Raw genomic sequence first — 19,292 nt, forward strand, 5'->3', positions numbered from 1 at the left:
CAACGACGTTGAGCGAGCCATCGGATTGGCAACAAACACAGTCTGACTCTCCGCCCGTGTGACCACACTTCGGAGGGCACAACCAACAAACTTGATTTCAGCTGAGGCATTTGAGGGGGAAAGAGAAAAGGGGCAAGTCAGGCTCCGAGACCTTTCTATCAGGTATCCGCTTGCGTCGTGCAGACGCATGGGCGTGTTTGGCTTATTCAAACAGGGCACGAGGAGTTTAGTTTTCCAGTTTCTTGCGATGATAGTGATTTGAGATTACTTGAACTATGCTGAGTAGCAACTTGAAAATGCTGGATGACTTGGGCGAAGATTAAAGCCATTCACTGGCTTTTGAGCAGTGAAAACAACAAGCATTCCATTAAGAAAGAAGGCTTCCGGTTGTACCCGGACTTTCCTGAGACAGGGACGGCCTCAACCAATCGTTTATAACGCCACCAGAATGCCTGACTTGTACTTGATGGTTCATAGACAAGAGGTACTCCGTCTTGAGTTAATTCTCCCAAGCACCTCGGATAGACAGCATCTCGGATTCATAGCGGGAGCAAATTTCGTTCCTTAATGAGATATTTAATATCCTAATTCCTGGTGTGGAATATAGGTATATCAAACCTTATAGTGAATAGCAAAAGACAAGTTCCTCGTTATGCTAAATAGCCAAGTTGGTGAGCCTGCTTACTCCGGGCGAAGTGCATTGGCTGCAGCTGCTATTGGCAGTTCCAAATTGCTGCCTTGAGAGTCGTAAAACAAATTCACGGTGCGGGGTTCATAATCTCATGTCATTTCTCTCCGCTCCAAGATAACTCAGGTCTCACGTCGGAAGTACGCTCGCTCCATGGCTGAGCCTCTGTCATTGGCAGCCAGCATCGCTGGACTCATATCCCTGGCCGATGTCACCTTCAAGCATGTTTACAAGTTCACAAAAGCTGCCAAGGACGCCAAGGACGAGGTACAGACCATCGCCGATCAGCTCAATGACCTCGCCCGCGTGCTGCGCGTGCTTGAGGCTCTTGCCGAGAGCCTGGAGGCCGATGGAGAGGGTTTCGACCCAGCCCTAAGAAACCATTACTTGGGACATTGTCAAAAAACACTTGAAAAGGTCCAGAAAAGGGTCAGCAAGGCCCTCGACAGCTTCAACAGTGGATCAAGGTCAAAGAGCCTTGGCCGGCAACTCAAATGGCCCTTTTCCGCCTCAGAAACAACAGCTCTTCTCAATGAGATCTCCAGTCACAAGACCACCATCAACCTCGCGTTATCTGCAGACTCGATGCGGAAACTGCAGCTTTCGTTGTCAAAAACCGGCGAGTTGAGCAAGCAGGTTACAACGATTGAGGAGACGGTAAAGAGGATCGAGATCAACACCTTGATTGAGGTGGACCGCAAGAAGCAACACATCCTTGACTTCTTCATGGCCGTTAATCCACAGCCAAATCTGGAAACCAGTGTCAAACTTCGACATGCCTTGACAGGGCTGTGGCTGACTGAGTCTCCCGCCTTTGAGCATTGGCTCCATACGCCTGGCTCTAGGCTCTGGCTGACTGGTATACCGGGAGCTGGCAAGACGGTTCTTGCGGGCTCAGTCATCCAGGAGGCACTAACACGCAGTCATGATGCTCCTGGGACGGGCGCCGCTTTCTTCTTCTGTGACTACAAGAATCCATCGACTTGGAAAACGACTAATATCCTTGGCGCTATTGCGTCTCAGCTCGCCCGCCAGAAAGAAGAGGCCTTTGCAACCCTTTGCGAGTACTATGACGAACTTCATCCACCCCAGGGTCTCCCAAGAACGCCTGATAGTGACGAGCTTCGGGCTAGGATTAGTCAAATGTCGGAACACTTTGGCCAGACACTTATGGTCATCGATGGACTTGACGAGTGTGGTGATGAAACAGAAGACGTCGTTGAAATGTTGCGGGAGATGGCAGACTACTCTGAAAGGGTGTCAATGGCCCTCTTCAGCCGTGACCACTTCAACATCCGTATTCGTCTGGATGAAGACTTTGAAGTCGTTCATATCGCCGCGCATACCGAAGACGTACGGATGTTTGTCGGAGCCGAGCTGGAGAATAGGATCAAAACCAGACGACTACAGCTCAATGACATAAGTATGAAGTCTGAGATCGCTGACATCCTCGTCAACCGAGCCAAGGGCATGTATGTGGCCATGACCCCACAAGTTTTAATTTGACTCACACCGAGCAGGTTTCGATGGGTAGTCTGCCAGCTGGACTATCTTTGCGACTGTGCTCATGATGAAGAGCGACGAGAAGCCCTGGAGAAGCTCCCTCCGGACCTGCCTGAGAGCTACCGTCGACTACTCGAGAGGATCAGCAGAGCCTCTGATACAGTTCAATCCATGGTTCACATGTGTCTCAGCTTCATTGCCTTTGCTGAGCCAAGTTTGACTATTCTGCAGCTGCGCCAGGCGGTTTCGACACCTCCCACTCTGGGCGCAGCTCTGACTGAGAGAAACATGGTAACCGAGGAGGAGATTTTGAGGAGATGCAGCAGTCTCATCCGGAAATCCCAAGACGGCAACCGCCTGGAATTCGCTCACTTTACTGTCCAGGAGTTCCTCGAGAACAGGGCGGCATTGGGTAATAGTCCTGGCATCGACAGATACGTTATCTCGAAGCAGAGCTCCGACTTGCTCCTGGCTACCCAATGCCTGAGATTTCTGCAGCTGAAGAACTTTGAAACGGAGCTCATAGAGGGCGATACGAAGCACCACTTGAATGGTGACGACCTGATCCAGATGAGGAACAAGCATTATCCCTTCTACCCGTACTCTGCCATCTTCTGGATGTCTCTCACACGAAATGGACTCGACGACCCGACTTTATTCAATCTTGCCAATTCACTCTTTCATCCATCCAAGACGTCTTATTTCACAAGATGGTCACACGAGCTTGTAAGCACTCTTATGGGCCGCGACAGTGGTAGCCTTTATGGACGGACCAAGACGGATGTGAGAATAAGTTTTGGAAGATTTCGTGAATCTAGGAGTCTACGTTCAAGCCCAGACCAACACATAGCATGGGATCAGCGGATTCTCAACGCTGGTTTTAGGCCGCTCCACATGGCGGCATGGCTCAACATTCCAGAGATATGCAGTTCCCTCGTCAGTCAAGGAGTCGCGGTAAACTCTCGATGGGACAACATCAGACCTGTCGACCTCGCATTCTCTTCGGTATTTGTTTTCGATAAGGATTTTACTGGTCTTTCTGAGGTATACAGGCTCATTTCACTCACTGATTTCCTCCCAGTGAGTAGACGGAGAAACCTAACTATCAAGAGTCTCATTCGACAAGGGGCCAGGCCATCTAACGACCTTCTCGGTCCAGAGGGGTATTCCGTCTCGTTGACTACCACTGAAATCGCACTTTTCCTCCAAGATGTCACTCCAATCTCCTACCTACTGTCTTTAGGGGTTGTCCCTGATGAGAGGGAGCTTTCCTTCTTCAGCGAATGCTTCCGCAAAATGGATCGCACCAATGCTGAGGCAAAGTCGTCAATGCTCTCACTCTTGAGATACCTTGCTTCAGAATTGGTTTGTACCGAGAAGTGGGCGAAAGAGCTTGGCTCTGAAGTGTCTCGCTGGTGCATGGACGCAAAGCTCTCATTCTCTGAGCATGACCACATTTTCGACACTCAGCTGTTGACGACCAGAGATGTTTTGCTGGCACGAATGATGCAGGCTGTTGTCGACGACGACGTCGAATTGGTTAAGCGCTACCTTGCTATCGGTGAAATCGACGTGGTTGAATGTCGCCATGATGGTGGAACACTTCTGCACCTGGCAGCCAGGAATGACGCTTGCGACGTCTTCGAACTCCTTATTGCCGCTGGTTGTGATCCTTACTGTGAGGATGTCAATGGTAGCTTGCCTATTCACGTACATCACTCCAAGTCTGGCATTCGGTTCTATGAGACTTTGAAGAGGCTCGGCATCTCTCTTTCGAACCTAGACGCAAGGGGAATGACAGCCTGGCACCATCTGGCCCAGGCCCGCAACATTGACAAGGTGCTCTTTTGTAAACTAATTCAGCTCGATCGTGAAGGCACGGCCCGCGCCCTTCGGACAAGGACGCTTGCTGATGAGACGCTGCTCTCAATCGTGTTGCGGCCAAAACCTCTCGACATATTAGGGATCGATTCATGGGACTCTTCAGAAGAAGAAGAAGACGATGATGAAGACTCTCAATCAGATGAGTCCGCTATTACAAGCTATAACTCGTCTGATTCAGAGAATGATTGGTTCGGTTCATCCACCACCAATTCGTCGACTATTTCATCCAGACATAGACATGACATGAAGCGAGAGAAGGACAAGAGGGAACGTGTATTCTTCTCCCTCCTGGACATATGCTCGGAACTCCCCGATTTCTGGTCGAACCACGGCCCAATCATGGGCGCAGCGGCCAGCCTTGGCTCTGGGAACGTTGTGCGTCGTCTTCTTGAGGTAGGCGCTGAGTTTGAGCCCGCCGTTGAGGGGGCCCAAACACCGCTGCATGAGCTATCACCCCTGATGCCACTGCAGGAGGCTCAGATTCTATTGGATGCATATCACTACTCGGTTGAGTACAAATTCCAAGGCCAGTTGCCAGTCGAGATGTACATCAGGAATGCGCTGAGGGAATGGCTGGCCCCAAACGCTGAGGTCATCAAGATCTTGACACCCCCAGGCGTGCTTCGCAACCAAGATGCCGAGGGGGAAACGCTCTGGGAATTCTTCTGTCGTCTGCCAAGCCAGATCAGCCCAAAAGGGCGCCAAAAGGTATTGACAAAGCCGATGGACAATGTTGTGATGACCATGGTTGGACTCGGGGCGATGCAAGTCTACGAGGAACGGAACCAAGTTTGTGGTATCACTCTGGCCTTCGATATGATTTCCCGAAAAGAACGGAAGACCTGGACTGGGCCATGTTTTATCGCCGTCGACACGGTTCACGAGATGTTGCGACAAACCCAGTACTGGGCGTCAGCCAGAAACTCACACTCGGTGCAGCAATTCCTCAAGATGGCCATCTGTAGCGGCGAATTGCAGATGGTGGAACTCCTTCTGAAGCACGAAGTCGACATCCATCACTGGACCATGGGTTCTTCGCCTATCGAGGAAGCCTGCTGTCCTTCTTACCGTCGTAAGATTAAGAAAGAAAAGCCCATGCTGCAGCTCCTCCTTGACCACTGCAAGAGCAACAAGCTCAACCATGCGTCCCCTAATGATGGTCTTGGACTTCTTCATACGCTCGCCCTACGGTTAAGCGAAACCAACACTGTCTGGTTAATGGAATCTCTCATCCAACGAGGCGCTAACATCAACGCTTTGACTCGTGATAAAAGGGCAATGTCTGTGATTGCTTATCACCTAGAGGAGGATTCACTGCCATGCGTCGAGTTGCTCCTAAGGCAAGGAGCCGATCCGTGCCTTGGAGGTCGACCCGAGTCTCGGACAGCCCTCTCCGTAGCGCTCAGATCAGATAATGTGGGATTTCTGCGGCAGGTGTTGTCTCACAGTGCACAGACATCGTCTATCACTGACTGGGGGAAGTCGATGGATATTTCTGTGAAGGCGCGGGGGCGAGGAAAAATATTCCTCGAAAAGGCGAATGCACTGCACTTTGCCTCAGCCAATGACAGCCTAGCTTGTTTGAGGTTCCTCCTCGATGACAATCTCATCAAGATCAAAGATTCCAGGTCAAGAGAGGGCTGGACTCCACTACATGTCAGCGCTTATATGGGACTTACCGGGATAACAGAGCTCCTCATCTCCAAAGGATTCCATGTTATGGCGGAGAACAAAGTTGGCCAGACACCCTTGCACCTGGCTGTCTGTGGAGCTGGCGTTTCTGTTGCTGAGGTCTTGCGCAAACACGGAGCATCCGAGTCATTGGATGACTTTGGAAAGCGCCCGAGAGACTATGCCCAAGAGCGGAATCTGGTTGAATTCGTCCAGTTTTTCGAGACCTGGCAGGACGAGGTAGGCGACAGAGGGTCTCTATCCCCCAAACACCATAAGCGCCTGGCAGCAGAACTTGGACGGGCTATCCAAGCCGGTGATAAGAAGAATTGCCAGAATGTTGTCTCCAAGGGCTGTCCAATCGATGTGATCATGCCGAGGACTGGTGGATGCACCCCTTTGATGCTGGCGCTGAAGCGAGGCAAGTTGGAGATTGCACAATGGTTCCTGAACGAGGGCGCAAGTACGTTGAAGTCGGCCCAGTACTCGAGCGGGGGTGTAAAGAGCATCATTGAGGCTGCGGCTGCACAGCCAAACTTCAACTGGCTTCTGAGCCCCATTGTCGAGTCTTACTACAAGTGTGGCGGAGACTTAGTCGGCGGTTTTGACTTTCCTCTTCATCATGCCGTGTGGTCTGGTAACTCTGAAGGGATTAAGATTATAATGAAGGCTTGGGAGAAGCTTGAGCGTGCTGCTAAGCTGTAAGATTCACTTGTTAGAGTCCAGAGGGCTTTATGCTAATTTTCCGTGGCATCTAGGAAGCCGTACACTGACTCGACTTGTCAGCAAATCCTCCAAACTATCGTGAATCGCCGACTACAGGCAAGATTTCTCTTTATGCACACTAGCGGCTACGGACAGCGGTCTCGCATGGTAACAGCGCTGCATGTCGCCTCGTGGAAAGGAAACAAAGCGGCCGCTTCAATCCTCGTTGAACATGGCGCCGATGTCGACTGCGTTGACTGCAACGGATGGACGCCCCTAATTTACGCGACGACCGTCGACATGGTAGCGCACCTCATCAGCTTGGGCGCTTCACCGGCCATGATCTGCAGAACAGGTACTCTCCCTTGGCTGATGGTTTCGTCTGGAACGGAGGAACTTCCCCTCGGCCTAATCTCCAAGCTGCCAAGGCAGTTGATTCTTAACCCATATCGTCCAGTGCATTGTGACGATATACCCATTACTCCCCGCGGCCTCACTGCGCTGAGACAGCTGGGGTGCGACTTGGTTCTGAAGGACGAGTGCGGCCGGTGTCTAATGCACTGCATTATCTGCAAGAACGAAACATCACAACTCGTGCTGGAGGACAACTTTGGGCTATCTGGAACAAGCCCATTTCCTTGGCACCTGGATTGGTATCCTTTCAGCAAGATGGCCTTTCTATCAACAAGGTTCCGCCACTTTCAGCGACGAGTCCCTCGGGAGACCTTTCAGACAATATTGAACCTCGAGCCACAGCGCGGATGGAGTCCTCTATGTCGTGCAGCAGCGCTGAACTGTGTTGATGTAATGGAAAACTGCCTGGAAATGGGGGCCAGGCTCGACTATGAAGGATGCTCCCTGGGCTCCGCCCTCATGCTTGCGAGTGCCTGCGGCAGCCTCGAAGCTGCCAAGTTACTCGTGCACCGAGGCGCCTCAGTCTACTACTTTGGAAAGAACGGTGTCACGAGTTGCCTCACGCTTGCAGGGACTGAAGCCGTCAGAGCTTGGCTTCTATCTGGCCGGTTCATGGATCAGCAGCGGATCACGGCCGAGGGAGGGGGTAGAGAAGATGCAATCAAGCCGTGGAGTGGGTTTGCTTCAGCTCGTGTGAAGATCTACGGGAAGATGGAGAGAAACCAATCAGAGTCCATGTTGGACTATGCAAAGAAGCTGGCGCGGATGAAAAAGAAGTTCAGGGGTCAACTTGTTCGCGCTAATGAGGTTTCATTGTCTAAAGATACTGGGGTAGTTCTTTAGTCGTCGCTGTGGATTTCTGTTACATGCCTTATTTAGACCTACTAAAGATGTCTCAATTAAGTAACAACAGAAATATTCTTCTTTCAGTCAACTACTTCCATGCCTCCCACTACATCTCATGGCTTTATCAAACTCAGGTCAACGGTACAAGTCTTCCACCCCCCTCCCTCAGCCGGCAAGCAAATCACATTACGGCCGAGAGCATCAGGCGCTTCGGTTCTTGCAATTATCGGAGCCTGTCCGCGTGGCATCCAGTGTTCCAATTCCTTCCATCCCCACGGTGACCACTCATTCCGACCAAAAGCTCCAGGTATCGACTTAGCCCAGGCAAGCTGTAACTTGCGGCCGGGATCTACCCATGCCACTGCCGCCGCTGTGTTTGACGAGTGACCCAGGAGACACAGATCAGACAGGGGATTCGCGCAACCTGGTGAAGCAATCCTGATGATGGGGTCCCAACTGCTTCCATAAAAGATCCAGTTGACATCTCCCGTGGAGCCAAGACAGAGGGACCCATCAGTCAAGACCCAGAGCACGTAGGCCTTTGCGTCCATCGGGCCATTGCTACCGGTTCCATTCCCAATAAACGCAGTTACCGAGGTGCCGGGTGCAGCCCCAACATTGCGATATGCGATGGCGGTCCCTGTTAAGGGAGGATTACTTTCGCGGGATGGTGTGTACGAGCATGTCCCCATAAGGTCCCCGTTTGAGCGAACCCAGAAGAGATACGCTGCCTCATCCTCCTTGCGAGAGTCATACATCCACGTAGTCGCCATCTGCGCCGGCCTCGCAAGTGAGGAGGTGACGTCGACACTGCCGGCTGGAAGAGAAGCCCCTGGCTCGACATCGACCCATTGCTCCGAGTTGGGACCATCAGGTACAGCTCGGCGCCCGAATATCTCTCCGCGTGGACCGAGCCATCAGATGACGGGATTGCGTCGTGGTCGAGGCTCCTTGACTGGCACCTCGCCGCAGGCGGCCAAGCAGCCCCCGCCGAGCGTTGATGCGCTGCCTGGAGGCGCGAGGACGCCGTAACTCCAGTTCTCGGGCCCCATTCCTTCATTCTCTCGTGACCAGAGATTGACGCTACCGTCGTTTCCGATCCAGACAATCTTGAACCGTCGATCTTGGTGCATCTGAATCACGGCAAGGGCGCCCGCCCCCGTGAGGTCAGGCTTGGACTGGGGGACATTGGGACCAGCCTCTTCGTATGCTGTTGCCTCTGAAGCGTTCCATCGGATTCCGGCGAGGCGTTTGCTATCTCTCCAGTACCACATGTCAGTTTTGAAACCCGCTGTCCCTGACTCGCTCCAGAAACGCATGCTTTGGAACCGGCTGGTGGAAACCGGGGGAGCTGGGCCAGGATTCTCCAGGCGTGTCGTCACGGCCATTCCGTGTTCTTCTACTGTTTCTTTTACGGTTGGCATTGTACTGAGATTTGCCACCCACTCGACCACTGTTCCATGGATCGAGGTGTCGTCCACCGTGATGGTCACCTTGATTGTAAGCCCCAAGCTTTCATTCCCATAATCCTTAAGCTCATCCCCTTTGAAGCGGACAATCTCTTTTTCCTTGCCCGTTGGCTCGCGACTGAGCTCCGGTTTTGAGGACCCTTGCAGTCGGCTAATGATGGCAATCTTGTGATTGACGGGCACATGTGCGGTGTTGAGTGGTGGCCATATTATCGATATGTGGTGGTCCCAACCCCAATAAAAGGAGCATGAGCCTTGGAGGTCTTCTCTGCTTGGAACCTGTGAGAACACAAACGGTGCCGAGTCTGGGCCTAGCATGCGCCCATTGTCCGGGGCCACAATTGTTAGTCTCGTCTCACGAGGTACAAAATATCCGAGCTTAGAGATGACCTTGTGGGAGGAATACCGGTAGCCTCGGCCGTCAGGATCAGACTTTGGATCTTTTGGAAGCTCGAAGGTCTCCTCGAACGGCTTACCGACACCTTGTCGTGTGACGATGAGGCGGGCTTGGGCTCCCGAGGGAGGAAGACGAGACAAGAAGAAGACGAGATTGAGAGTCTGCGTGTTCAGGTCGAAATTGATCTTCTCGTCCTCAAGGGTGGCAATGGTGGCAGGCCGGATTGTCAGCTGGGTTGTCCGTACACTTGTCTGTCGGCTAGGGCTGCTTGGTCGCCACAGCAAGTCGAATCGTGCATCCCTCGATGGCCCAGCAGGCCAATCGGCAGAAGGGTCCGGCTTCGGCTTCGGCAGGAGGAAAGTGACGCCTCGCAGAAGGAATGATGTCTTGAACGACGTTGTCTGAGGGGCGACCAGGCCTTTAAGCCGTGGCTCGATTTTGATGATGAGCATGACGAGTTTCCCAGTCTCGATAGGGATAGAATCGCCCTCATCGGGGAGCGCCTCCGGGATGAAAGAGTAGAGGCTCGATGTTGCGAGCTTGTGATCAAACGACCACCACTCACTGGGGCTTAGATCCTCAAGCGCAGGAGTTATCGGCTGATTACCAGTGCCTGGAATCACAATGACACCCCGAGACCCATCTTTGACTTTGGGAGGGTATATCCCAGAGCTGAGGGCGACGGGGATGCGAAGTTCTACTTCGGCTGGAAGGCCGCTAGACTCTTCGGCGCTTATGTTGAATATGAGATCAGTCGGTGTCTCTGGCGCGTAAATTATGTTGCTGGTGTTTCCTGGCTCGTAGCAGAGGCAGCAGTTGACATGTAGGGGAGTCGCCGAGTACGGGAGCGTGTTGCTGGACTCAAGCTCGTGAAGTGTTTGAGGCTTTTTCTGAATGCTGCTCTTTGCCTCAAAGTCGTACGGAGAGATGGGAGGGTGAATCCGAACTCTTGGGCCAGTTGGCAAAGCGACATTGCTACTGGGAGGTGCTCGAACTCTAGACTCAGGAGGTGCCGACTCTTTTCCAGATTCCTCGGTGCCTGGACCCGGCCTCGATCCTGTTGAAAGCTTGAATGCTGCTTTTGTCCATCGATGGGAACTTGAAACACCGTGGCTTTTATCGCTCTCTGCGTTCAGTTGCAGTCGTAAATTATAGGTCCTAAGCTGTGTGGCAAGTAGCAACGACGAGTCGGACGCACCCTTGTAAGCGCCCTCCCTGTCCTTGATAGCCTCATGGTACTTTTTCATGTACATTGCTGGCCGCAGCATGCGAGCTTTGAAGTCCAAACCCAGAACTGTGTCTTTATCTTCGAAATGCTCCCCAACCGTGGAGCCAACGTTTTGGCCGATCTTCTCCGGCACTGGGCGATGGTACACCTGCAGCTCGCTGTCGGACAGACTTTTACCAAGACAGAAGCCCTGCTGATGGTGTGGTTGACTGATGCGGATGTAGCTGAACTCTTGTTCCCCGGGAAGACGGTCGAACAGGCACACGAGGACGTCCTCGGCCAGGACTTGCATGAACTGCACCTGACGGGCATTGTGAGGTGCGTTTTCAGGAAGTGGCGCCTCTACTTTGAGGTCTGGAAACGCGCTGACGGCGGTGCTGCGCATGAGGAACCCCCAGCGTGGCAGCTGAGGAATCGTCCCTCCATCCATGGGAGTGTTGAGATACGTGTTGATGCATTCCTTGAAGGACCTTCGGATGGCGTCGTCATCACGCGCAAAGTGGTTCGCAAGACTCAGCCCACCGTCGACGAGCCAGTCGATCCAGTTGTTGTCGACGCAGAAAGTCCGAATAGACTCTTCAGGCAACATTTCTGGGTCAAGAATGAGGCTATGCATTGGGACGCCGGCGAGGAGGAAGCGATCGACAGCCCAGGCGCGGATGGTAGCTGCATCAGCGTCGATCTGGCGTACTGGAACAGGGTTGCCCTCTGCGTCCTTGGACTCGTAGCCAAACATGTGCAGGGTGACCTGGTCGATCTGGTCCTGATAGTCGGCGATAGTGTAAGAAGTGTCGTTTGATAGCCGCATGACGGGGAGATTGGAATTGTCGGGGCGAGCCCATCGATCTGCAGCGTTTCTCTTGTGAATGCCACTTACGTCTTGGGCCTTCTGCAGATGCTTGACTGCGTCTTCCAAGCCGGCAAGATAGATGTCTCTATTGCTGAGGATTCCGTAACCCTTTTGATAGAGGGCCTTTGCCTTTGCTCGGCGAACGGCCTCGGAATGGATGTTGCCTCTGAGACGAAGTAGGCTTGCGCTCACAGCCCGGTCAGCCATCATCATGGATCGACCAAGTGTCCACGCTGACTTGTAAGAGACGTCTGGGATTCCCGTCTTCTTGTCAAACCGTGCAAGGCCCTCGCCATAGAGTGAGAAGGCCTCAGTAGGGTCCTCGCTTGGCTCGACGGGGATCAGCGGACCTCGCATCAGAACCCTGGTCTGCGCTCCCGTAATGTCTGTATGCGGCTTCAGTACATATCCCTCCTCAGCTCTGGCTTTCGACCAAGCTAGTGCCTCAGAAGGTCCTCCTTTGACTTGATCGCTGTAGGGCCCGAAGAGAGGACCTATAGTGTCACCCAAATTTGTCATAATCTGACCAAAGTCGCTTGCAGTATCTGGAACGGCTATCCACTCCCACGCATGCAGAGATACCAAGCCAACATACTGGCCGGTGACCTCGTCGGCTGAAAGAGAGATCTTGTGGACGTCTTCAAGGGAGATAAGGTGAGAGACGACACGCGTTGGTGACGATATCCCTGGGGGCCCCGTGCGAGGACTGACAACGCCGGAGAAGTGTGGCCGATGAGCATCGCTCACCGCTGTCGTCTGCAAAAGAGCTTGCCGTGAAGCCACTGCCGCTATCCTGCGTCGATGCCATGAATGCGAATTTTGACAAGTCGGCATTCCCGTTCCAGACTGGCCTGTTATCGTCGCCGTACGCCCTGAAGACTTTCTTGAATATCTCCGAGTCAAGCACCAGCAGGGATAGATGATCTTCAAGACTAAAGTCTTTACTTGCTCCTGGTGCATTCAAGGCTGACTTGATTGGAAAACCAGGATCAGAGGGTCTAGAAGCCGTGGTGACGATAGAGCCATACTCAGTTGACAGCTCATACTCTTCCTTGAAGCCAAAGCCCTTGTATGCCTCTGGGTCCAGGAGCAGCTCTTCGTCCGAAAAGGTCAATACGCCCATGTATGGCAGCTTGTTGGAGCCAACATCTTTCTCAAGGTCTTTCCCAAGGGGGATTTCCCGCTCCCACGGAGTCGTGGGTTGGCTGAAAACCACGTTGGCCAGCGTCCGCGCATGAGCGCTGTGTCCAGGTGCTGGATGGACGCTGTATAAATCCGCAGGGTCTGGCAGCCGAAATTTGGGCAGCGGGACGTGAAGGGCCTTGGTTGTGTTGTCAAGATGGACCGTCTCTCCGCTTGGGAGGGTGATCTCTTAAGAGACGGAGACGGCATAGCTACCGGCGCTCAGGGTGGGTAGCTGGTATGACCACAGATGGAGTTGCACGGCAGAGGGTGGGTTGTCAGACCCGAGCGAGGCGGCCAACTTGGCCTCCGTCGCGAGGTGGTTGAAGGCCGGGCGAAGATGGTTACGTGAGTAAGACTTCATCTTCTGACTGTAGTGTTGACTGTTGAGAGAAAACACCAAGGAAGGGTCACCAGGACCGAGAGAGCAGGACACGGCGAGGGGTTGGTCCTTGTGTTCTAGACGGACGCACTCAGGGATCGGGCAGCGAGGCCGTAGAGCGGCTTTACTTCAGCTCGTGTGGTGAGGATCTACGGGAAGAAGAAGAAGCATCAAGCAGGGTCCAAGTTCGACTACCTATGCAAAGAAGCTACCGCTCATAAAGAAGGGCCTTAGGAGTCAGCTTGTTCGTGCTCATGAGGTTTCGTTGCCCGAAGTTGAAGAAGACTTGTTGCTATGATCCCGTCATCCAGACGGCGCACTTCTGTGTTCTGTGGGGTGGCTAGGGTATCTCTTTGGCCGTCGCCAGTGGTTTCTGTTATATCTCAGATTGACTTCAATCAAGCATACATGACACACCGAAGGGAGACTATTAAGAGAGCGAGTATCTAGCCCTCTGGTTCTCCTTCCGCCCAATGCTGTCCCTGGAAGATGTGTAAACTCTTCGTCAACAACTCCAACTATCGACATATGATACTCACCAGTCTGGATTGTTACCTCGGGAATGGGTCTGGAGCCTGGTGAAGGCGAAAGGCTTCATGAGGTCTAAAAGAGTGATCCAACGCAAACATCGTTTCTAAGAGGTCCAGGGGAGAAAGGGCAAATTATTTGGGTATCAAAGGTGGTGACGCGTCGACCTGGCCAGGGCCAACGGTCTCTATACTGCTTTTGCTTTTCATGTTCCTCTTCTGGTTTACGATGCTGGACCAAGCCAAGGCCAGCAATGCCTATTATTCTTCCGGTTTTTGACCAAACACGATGCAACTATATCGTAGTTAGCTCGGGCATGCCAAGGGTGTCTTCGCTGCGATGATCCGCGGGGTCTAGGAGAAGTGTCGGTACGTACAGCTCAAGATATGAGTGAACGCGACTATCCAGAAGTTCCCTCTGCATCTCATCCAAGAATTCTTGCACTCTTTCAACGCTCCACTGTTTGCGGTTAGGTTTAGCTTGCACACTGAGTCAGAAGCGGCGAACAACATACCCCCAACAATTCTATCAGCCCCCGGATGGAAAAGCCTTCTAGCCCTTGGAGAAGGTACTGGCGATTCCACGCACCCCATTGCTTTAGTTGCTTATCTTTGGGCCACATGCCGATTGGTAGCTTGATCCGTCGCTCGGTGACGTTGACGTAACCGGCTTCTCTGATGGCATCGCCGACGGTTTCACACGCCATGAAGGTCTTGCCTGTCAATTTGCCCACCTCTTCGAATATTTCCTTCCAGGTGATTAACGGAGAGTCTGGTCTGATGGTATTATCCTCTGACTGAGCGATGGCTGATAATTCCACCTGCTCTACCCAACCGCCGGGCCTGAGAGACCTAGAGGACAAACACTTAACAATGGTAGGATTAATAGCATCTGGAGCTCTCGTGCCATTACCTTAGGCTTTTTCTGTGAAGCTCAACCCAGTCTGGGACACAGCCGATCATGGCTCGGATATGGATAAAGTCAAAGTGGTTCTCGCCGAATGTCCAGTCGTCGTTGACGTCGTCAACCTTGAACCGGCAGTTGGGTGGGACGAAATTTGGTTGGATCGGAGATAGATCGATGCCTAGGACAGCGGCAGACGGATGTTCGTCTGCGAATTCACTGACAAGGTCAATATGCGGATGCGTTGGACGCTTGGTGGCCAAACTTACATGGCCCATATGCCAGTCCCGCAGCCAACATCGAGGACGTTATGCAAGGCCATTTAGTACGTCGGGTGGCTCACAGGGAAAGGGAGACTTACTTGGGGATAATCGCCAATTGGGGCCTCGCATAGTTTTCCGTCGAGGACGACTCGATACAGCTCGTGCCTTGATTTATCAGAAGGTGGGTGGATGCTAGCACAGGCGGCTTACATCAAGTCTTCGGCGTCCTGTTGTTGTTCATCATTAGGGGCCCTGTTTCAGAGTAAGCAAGCATAGTCGCGACAAAAGCAAGATACCCAGCAGCTCACCAGTAGGAGCCATCTTTGTAGGCATGGTAGCGTCGCGAATTTTCCCACTTGTAGTTTAGGATGGAAGACCTCAGCGACATGCCATCAGTTGCAGCCTCTCTTTAGCGGCACGGTTAGCCTGCATTAGCTACGGGGAGATGAATGCGGTCTCACGATTCGGGATAAGTAGAGTCTGTGTCATTGAGATCCGAGTCCTGTATACGCGTGTGAACACTTGATGGCGTTGGACCGCAGGCGGCAGAGACTCACAACTTCAATGGTATTGGTCGGCGGCTGCCCAGGCGGTGACTGATCCATCGACGACGAGCGACGACTTCTTGGCGACAGGCCAGTGATCGGAGACCCAACAGAGGACATTGGAGGTCGGCTCACCTCAGGCTCAGAGGCGCAGGCGTGCCAGACTGCCGGTACCGAGCTTGGAAGGGCGGCAGCAGCAGCAGGCGGCGTATGTATTACAAAGAAAGAGGCAGTGAGAGGATGGATCGGATCGAGGGAGGTGACGGGACGGGATGGCATGAGAGCGGGGAAGCGGTAAATCAGGTGGTGGTGTCGACGGGAGGGTGAAAATATGTCCCAGCCTGCATGAGAGAGCAGGGGTCCATGGCAGCCACTGAAACGCCCGTGCGAGCATCTAGAGCCCGCTGACAAAGTGCAGTAGCCAACCAGCGGTGAGCGAAGAAGCCACCCTCCCCGGCAGTTGGGACACGGACAACAGATGGCTAAATAGAATCTTGGTGTAGGTATGTTGTATTCAAAGGCTTCAAAGGCGGTGTAAATATTCTAGTCAGATCAGCTCAAACGGCGCCCGCAGATGCTTCAGGCGGTCAAGCGCAAGCATTTCAGCTCAGCTGCACAGCTCAGGGCAGGCAGTGATGCCTCCGTAGCATCCGGGGAATCATGAATGAAAGTTGAACTGAGACAGCATCCAAGCGAATTGTCTCGATCTGACCAATGGTCAAACATTCAGCCAAAATCAACAACTGGAATGGCCTCATATCAGATCATGGATGCAAAACCGGATGCCACATCCAATCCCTCAGCAGCCATGAATGGGGAGATTGAGCAACGTGTCAGTTGATTCTCATGCCAAAATCTGAGTACGCCAGTTGTGTTAAATGCCAACGAGACGGTTCTCTATGTTTCGGCCATACCAGACGCAATGTAACACACCCTGCAACAAAATCAAAGGATCTTCAGAGCTGCAGTAAGAGGAATCAATCTATTGATGTGAAGGCCTCGCCTACCTACCCTGTGTACAAGCAGTGGATTCTTGTGGTCAAGGTTCCACTTTACACACTGTGTTACGCGGCGGCGGCGTTTCCGGTTGACTCAGGGGCTAGCGCCTCGCCTTCCGATTGGGCAAATGCCTGACCGCCTGTGAGCTTCCCGCTCTTCTCGCACAGTAAAGGTACTTGTCCTCAAAATCATGCATGGGTTTCAGGTCAGGTAAACACAAGCTTCCGCATTCATGTCGAGACTAGTAAACTCGCATCTCTTTGTAATGACTGCAAATCTGGTTAACACAAGGTAGGTATCTACGAGGAAATGTTTAGAAGGAATTTTGGTATTAACTCGTTTCTCAGCTTGCCCGTCATGCCTTCATATTGGACACAATGCCCAATCGCGAAAGTCTGGTTGATGCAACGAGTAAATTCAAGAAAGAATGAAGCCTCGCATCTTCTGTAAGTAGATAGGATTAGTTAGCCCGTTCTACTCGGATGCTAACTGCTGTTGATGCTGTGTTCGGGAGGCGTTGCCTTCACCTAATATGTTCAGTAAGAATTTTCGTGTTTACTCGTTATTTAGCATGCCCTCATATTGGACATAATGCCTAATCGTGGGGATCTAGGTAGTTGATCAAACGAGTAAATTCGAAAAAACAAAACAAAACAAAGGGAACCTTCAATCTTGAGTAATCCACCCGGACGTCAACTGCCATTGATGCTGTGTCTGGGAGGCGTTGTCTTCACCCAAGATGCCGTGACAGTCGAAGAAAGGATAACTGCCGCTTCCAACTCGCTGTCGACGATGCGTTTGTCTCGTTGGATGTTCCCCTGAGGATCATGGGCCTTGCTAGGTACGATCTCGAGGTCATATGGAAATCTCTTGGGATTCACGATCCAGTCTCGCAGATTATGACTCGAGGACACTTATCTCGGAATCAACCATCATTCAGCACGAAGAGTTCCACGCCCGACTCTGTAGATAACTGTCCAATTCATCCGATTCATAGATACTCGCTCACTATAAAACCTGGCAGAGAGTGAAGAGTCGATGGTCGGCAAGCCTAAAGCCCTCACGTAGCGTTTGTGCTGACCCAAGCCTATCATGCAGCACTCCCCTCTCCTCTCCAGTCCTCCTTGGAAGCTTTGGATTGAGTTTGAGTTTTAATCGTGAATTTCGTTGTCGGTATTAAACATGGCCGATTACCCCTCTGAAAACAATCCACCTGAAGGTGTCGAGAGATTATCTGCCCTCGACTTTTACACCAGACGGCCTAGCCCGGTATTCGCGAACCACCCTTTGTGCGTTCGCTCAACCAAACCGACGGCAGAACATCAACCGACGTTGAAATTCAAGTGCCAAGATCTCATCGAGGCTATGCTTCCCCAGATATTTGGTAATGGAGCCCACCTTCCTGCCACCCTGTCCCGGTCAATGCCAAACCGGCAAGGGTGGAAGACCACCCTCAGATCCTTATCGAGATGATGGCGCAAGACCCCAAGAACATGTGGTCAATTCTATATTGTCCTCAATTGGGCCGCTCGCTGGAATCTTCTCCCCGGCGGCGTTGGGCCGGCCAACATGTGAGATGTTGACTCGTCGCCTGTGAGATTCTGATATGACCATGATACGGTGCCAAAAGCTAGCAAACGATCCCTCATAGATCGGATTTGACTTGGCATGCACACCAAAAATATCCCCGTTCTTGGGACATGGCGCAAGATGATGCGGGAGAACGTAAGGGTGTGTCGAGAGAAGCATGCAGATACTTTAGACCCCTGCTTCTGTATCAAAACTGTGGTCTTGGCCCGATGAAGGATTCATTCTTGTGCTGTGCAATCGATCACATTTTTTTTTTTTTGATGCAAGCTTATCATGTCAAGCAGACCCCCCTGACAATCAGATTTCCAGCCAAGACGGGATCGATCCATGGCGAGTTCGAAGAGGCAGTCTTCTGGAAGAAAAATGGTTGACAACCAATCAACCGGGGCTCCTCGGCGCGTTTCTCAGCTCAGCCTGCAATAAAGTTTCTTCCCCGGGTTCTGGAAAGATGCACCGCCTCAAACTCGTGCGGCAAAGGTCCAACAACCTTGAGCCTTTTAGCGTCTGTGATACCTGACAGGCGCAGCGGCTCTTTTATCTTGACGTCCATGTACCGATCTTGTGCATATTAAGCGCTGCGAAGCCTGTCGCTGCCGGTAGTCGTCGTTGCTGCGTTGGTGGCTGTTTCTCAGTGAGGCTCTGGGCTGTCGCCATGACCCGTAAGTGGCGCCAGTCGCAGCGTGTTACCTCTTTGTGCAATGTTGATCATGATGACTGGGCTTAATTGTGCGAATTGATGTTTGTGTGCCCGCCTCGGCATCGCAACATGTCGTCGCCCAAGAGTCGATAGAGCCTCATTTGAGAACCTAATTTGTAGCTTCATGACGATGGTGAGCAAGTCGAACGCGTTCCCCTATTCCAGCTTTCGGCAAAACCGGTTTTCACGTCCTGTCGCGTGCCAGCTGAAAATGCCCAACACTGCCAAGAGAAGTCTTGGCCTCTTGGCTCCAATCAACCTCGAGTACATCCAGACACCGGATGCGTTTAAGGTCGCACCCGACTTCCGGGGTCCCTCCCCATGGGCGCGCCAAGCGCCGCGAATCAGATCCTAGGAAATGAACCGTCAAGGGTGCTTATCCCGGGTTGATCACTCTGCGGCATATGCACATAAGCATATCTTTTGTAATTCCCAGTACGAATATCCCCCCCCTAGCGGCTCCTCTCCTATCAAACCAACGTCTCGTTGTCCTCCCCCCATGTCGGCTTCCGCGACTTACCTGACCTTCTAGAAAGGGGGTTTTCAGC

At 52.4% G+C, this 19,292-nt stretch overlaps 2 protein-coding genes across 2 annotated transcripts; one reads left to right on the forward strand and one right to left on the reverse strand.

Moving 5' to 3' along the window:
* Positions 1 to 841: 841 nt before the first annotated feature.
* NCS54_00423900 (Hypothetical protein) lies at positions 842 to 7,708 on the forward strand (the record flags this gene model as incomplete). Its single annotated transcript, XM_053149783.1, has 3 exons — positions 842 to 2,160; positions 2,209 to 6,447; positions 6,505 to 7,708. The coding sequence occupies 3 exons, from the start codon at positions 842 to 844 to the stop codon at positions 7,706 to 7,708; spliced, it is 6,762 nt and encodes a 2,253-aa protein (XP_053005758.1).
* Positions 7,709 to 8,628: 920 nt separating this feature from the next.
* On the reverse strand, positions 8,629 to 15,737 carry NCS54_00424000 (Hypothetical protein; the record flags this gene model as incomplete). The annotated part of the gene is made up of 9 exons (XM_053149784.1): positions 8,629 to 12,293; positions 12,403 to 12,896; positions 14,124 to 14,206; positions 14,262 to 14,598; positions 14,660 to 14,869; positions 15,124 to 15,165; positions 15,222 to 15,320; positions 15,375 to 15,415; positions 15,471 to 15,737. The coding sequence occupies 9 exons, from the start codon at positions 15,735 to 15,737 to the stop codon at positions 8,629 to 8,631; spliced, it is 5,238 nt and encodes a 1,745-aa protein (XP_053005759.1).
* Positions 15,738 to 19,292: the final 3,555 nt, after the last annotated feature.

Source organism: Fusarium falciforme, chromosome 3, assembly GCF_026873545.1.
Source record: "Fusarium falciforme chromosome 3, complete sequence".
Classification (NCBI taxonomy): domain Eukaryota; kingdom Fungi; phylum Ascomycota; class Sordariomycetes; order Hypocreales; family Nectriaceae; genus Fusarium; species Fusarium falciforme.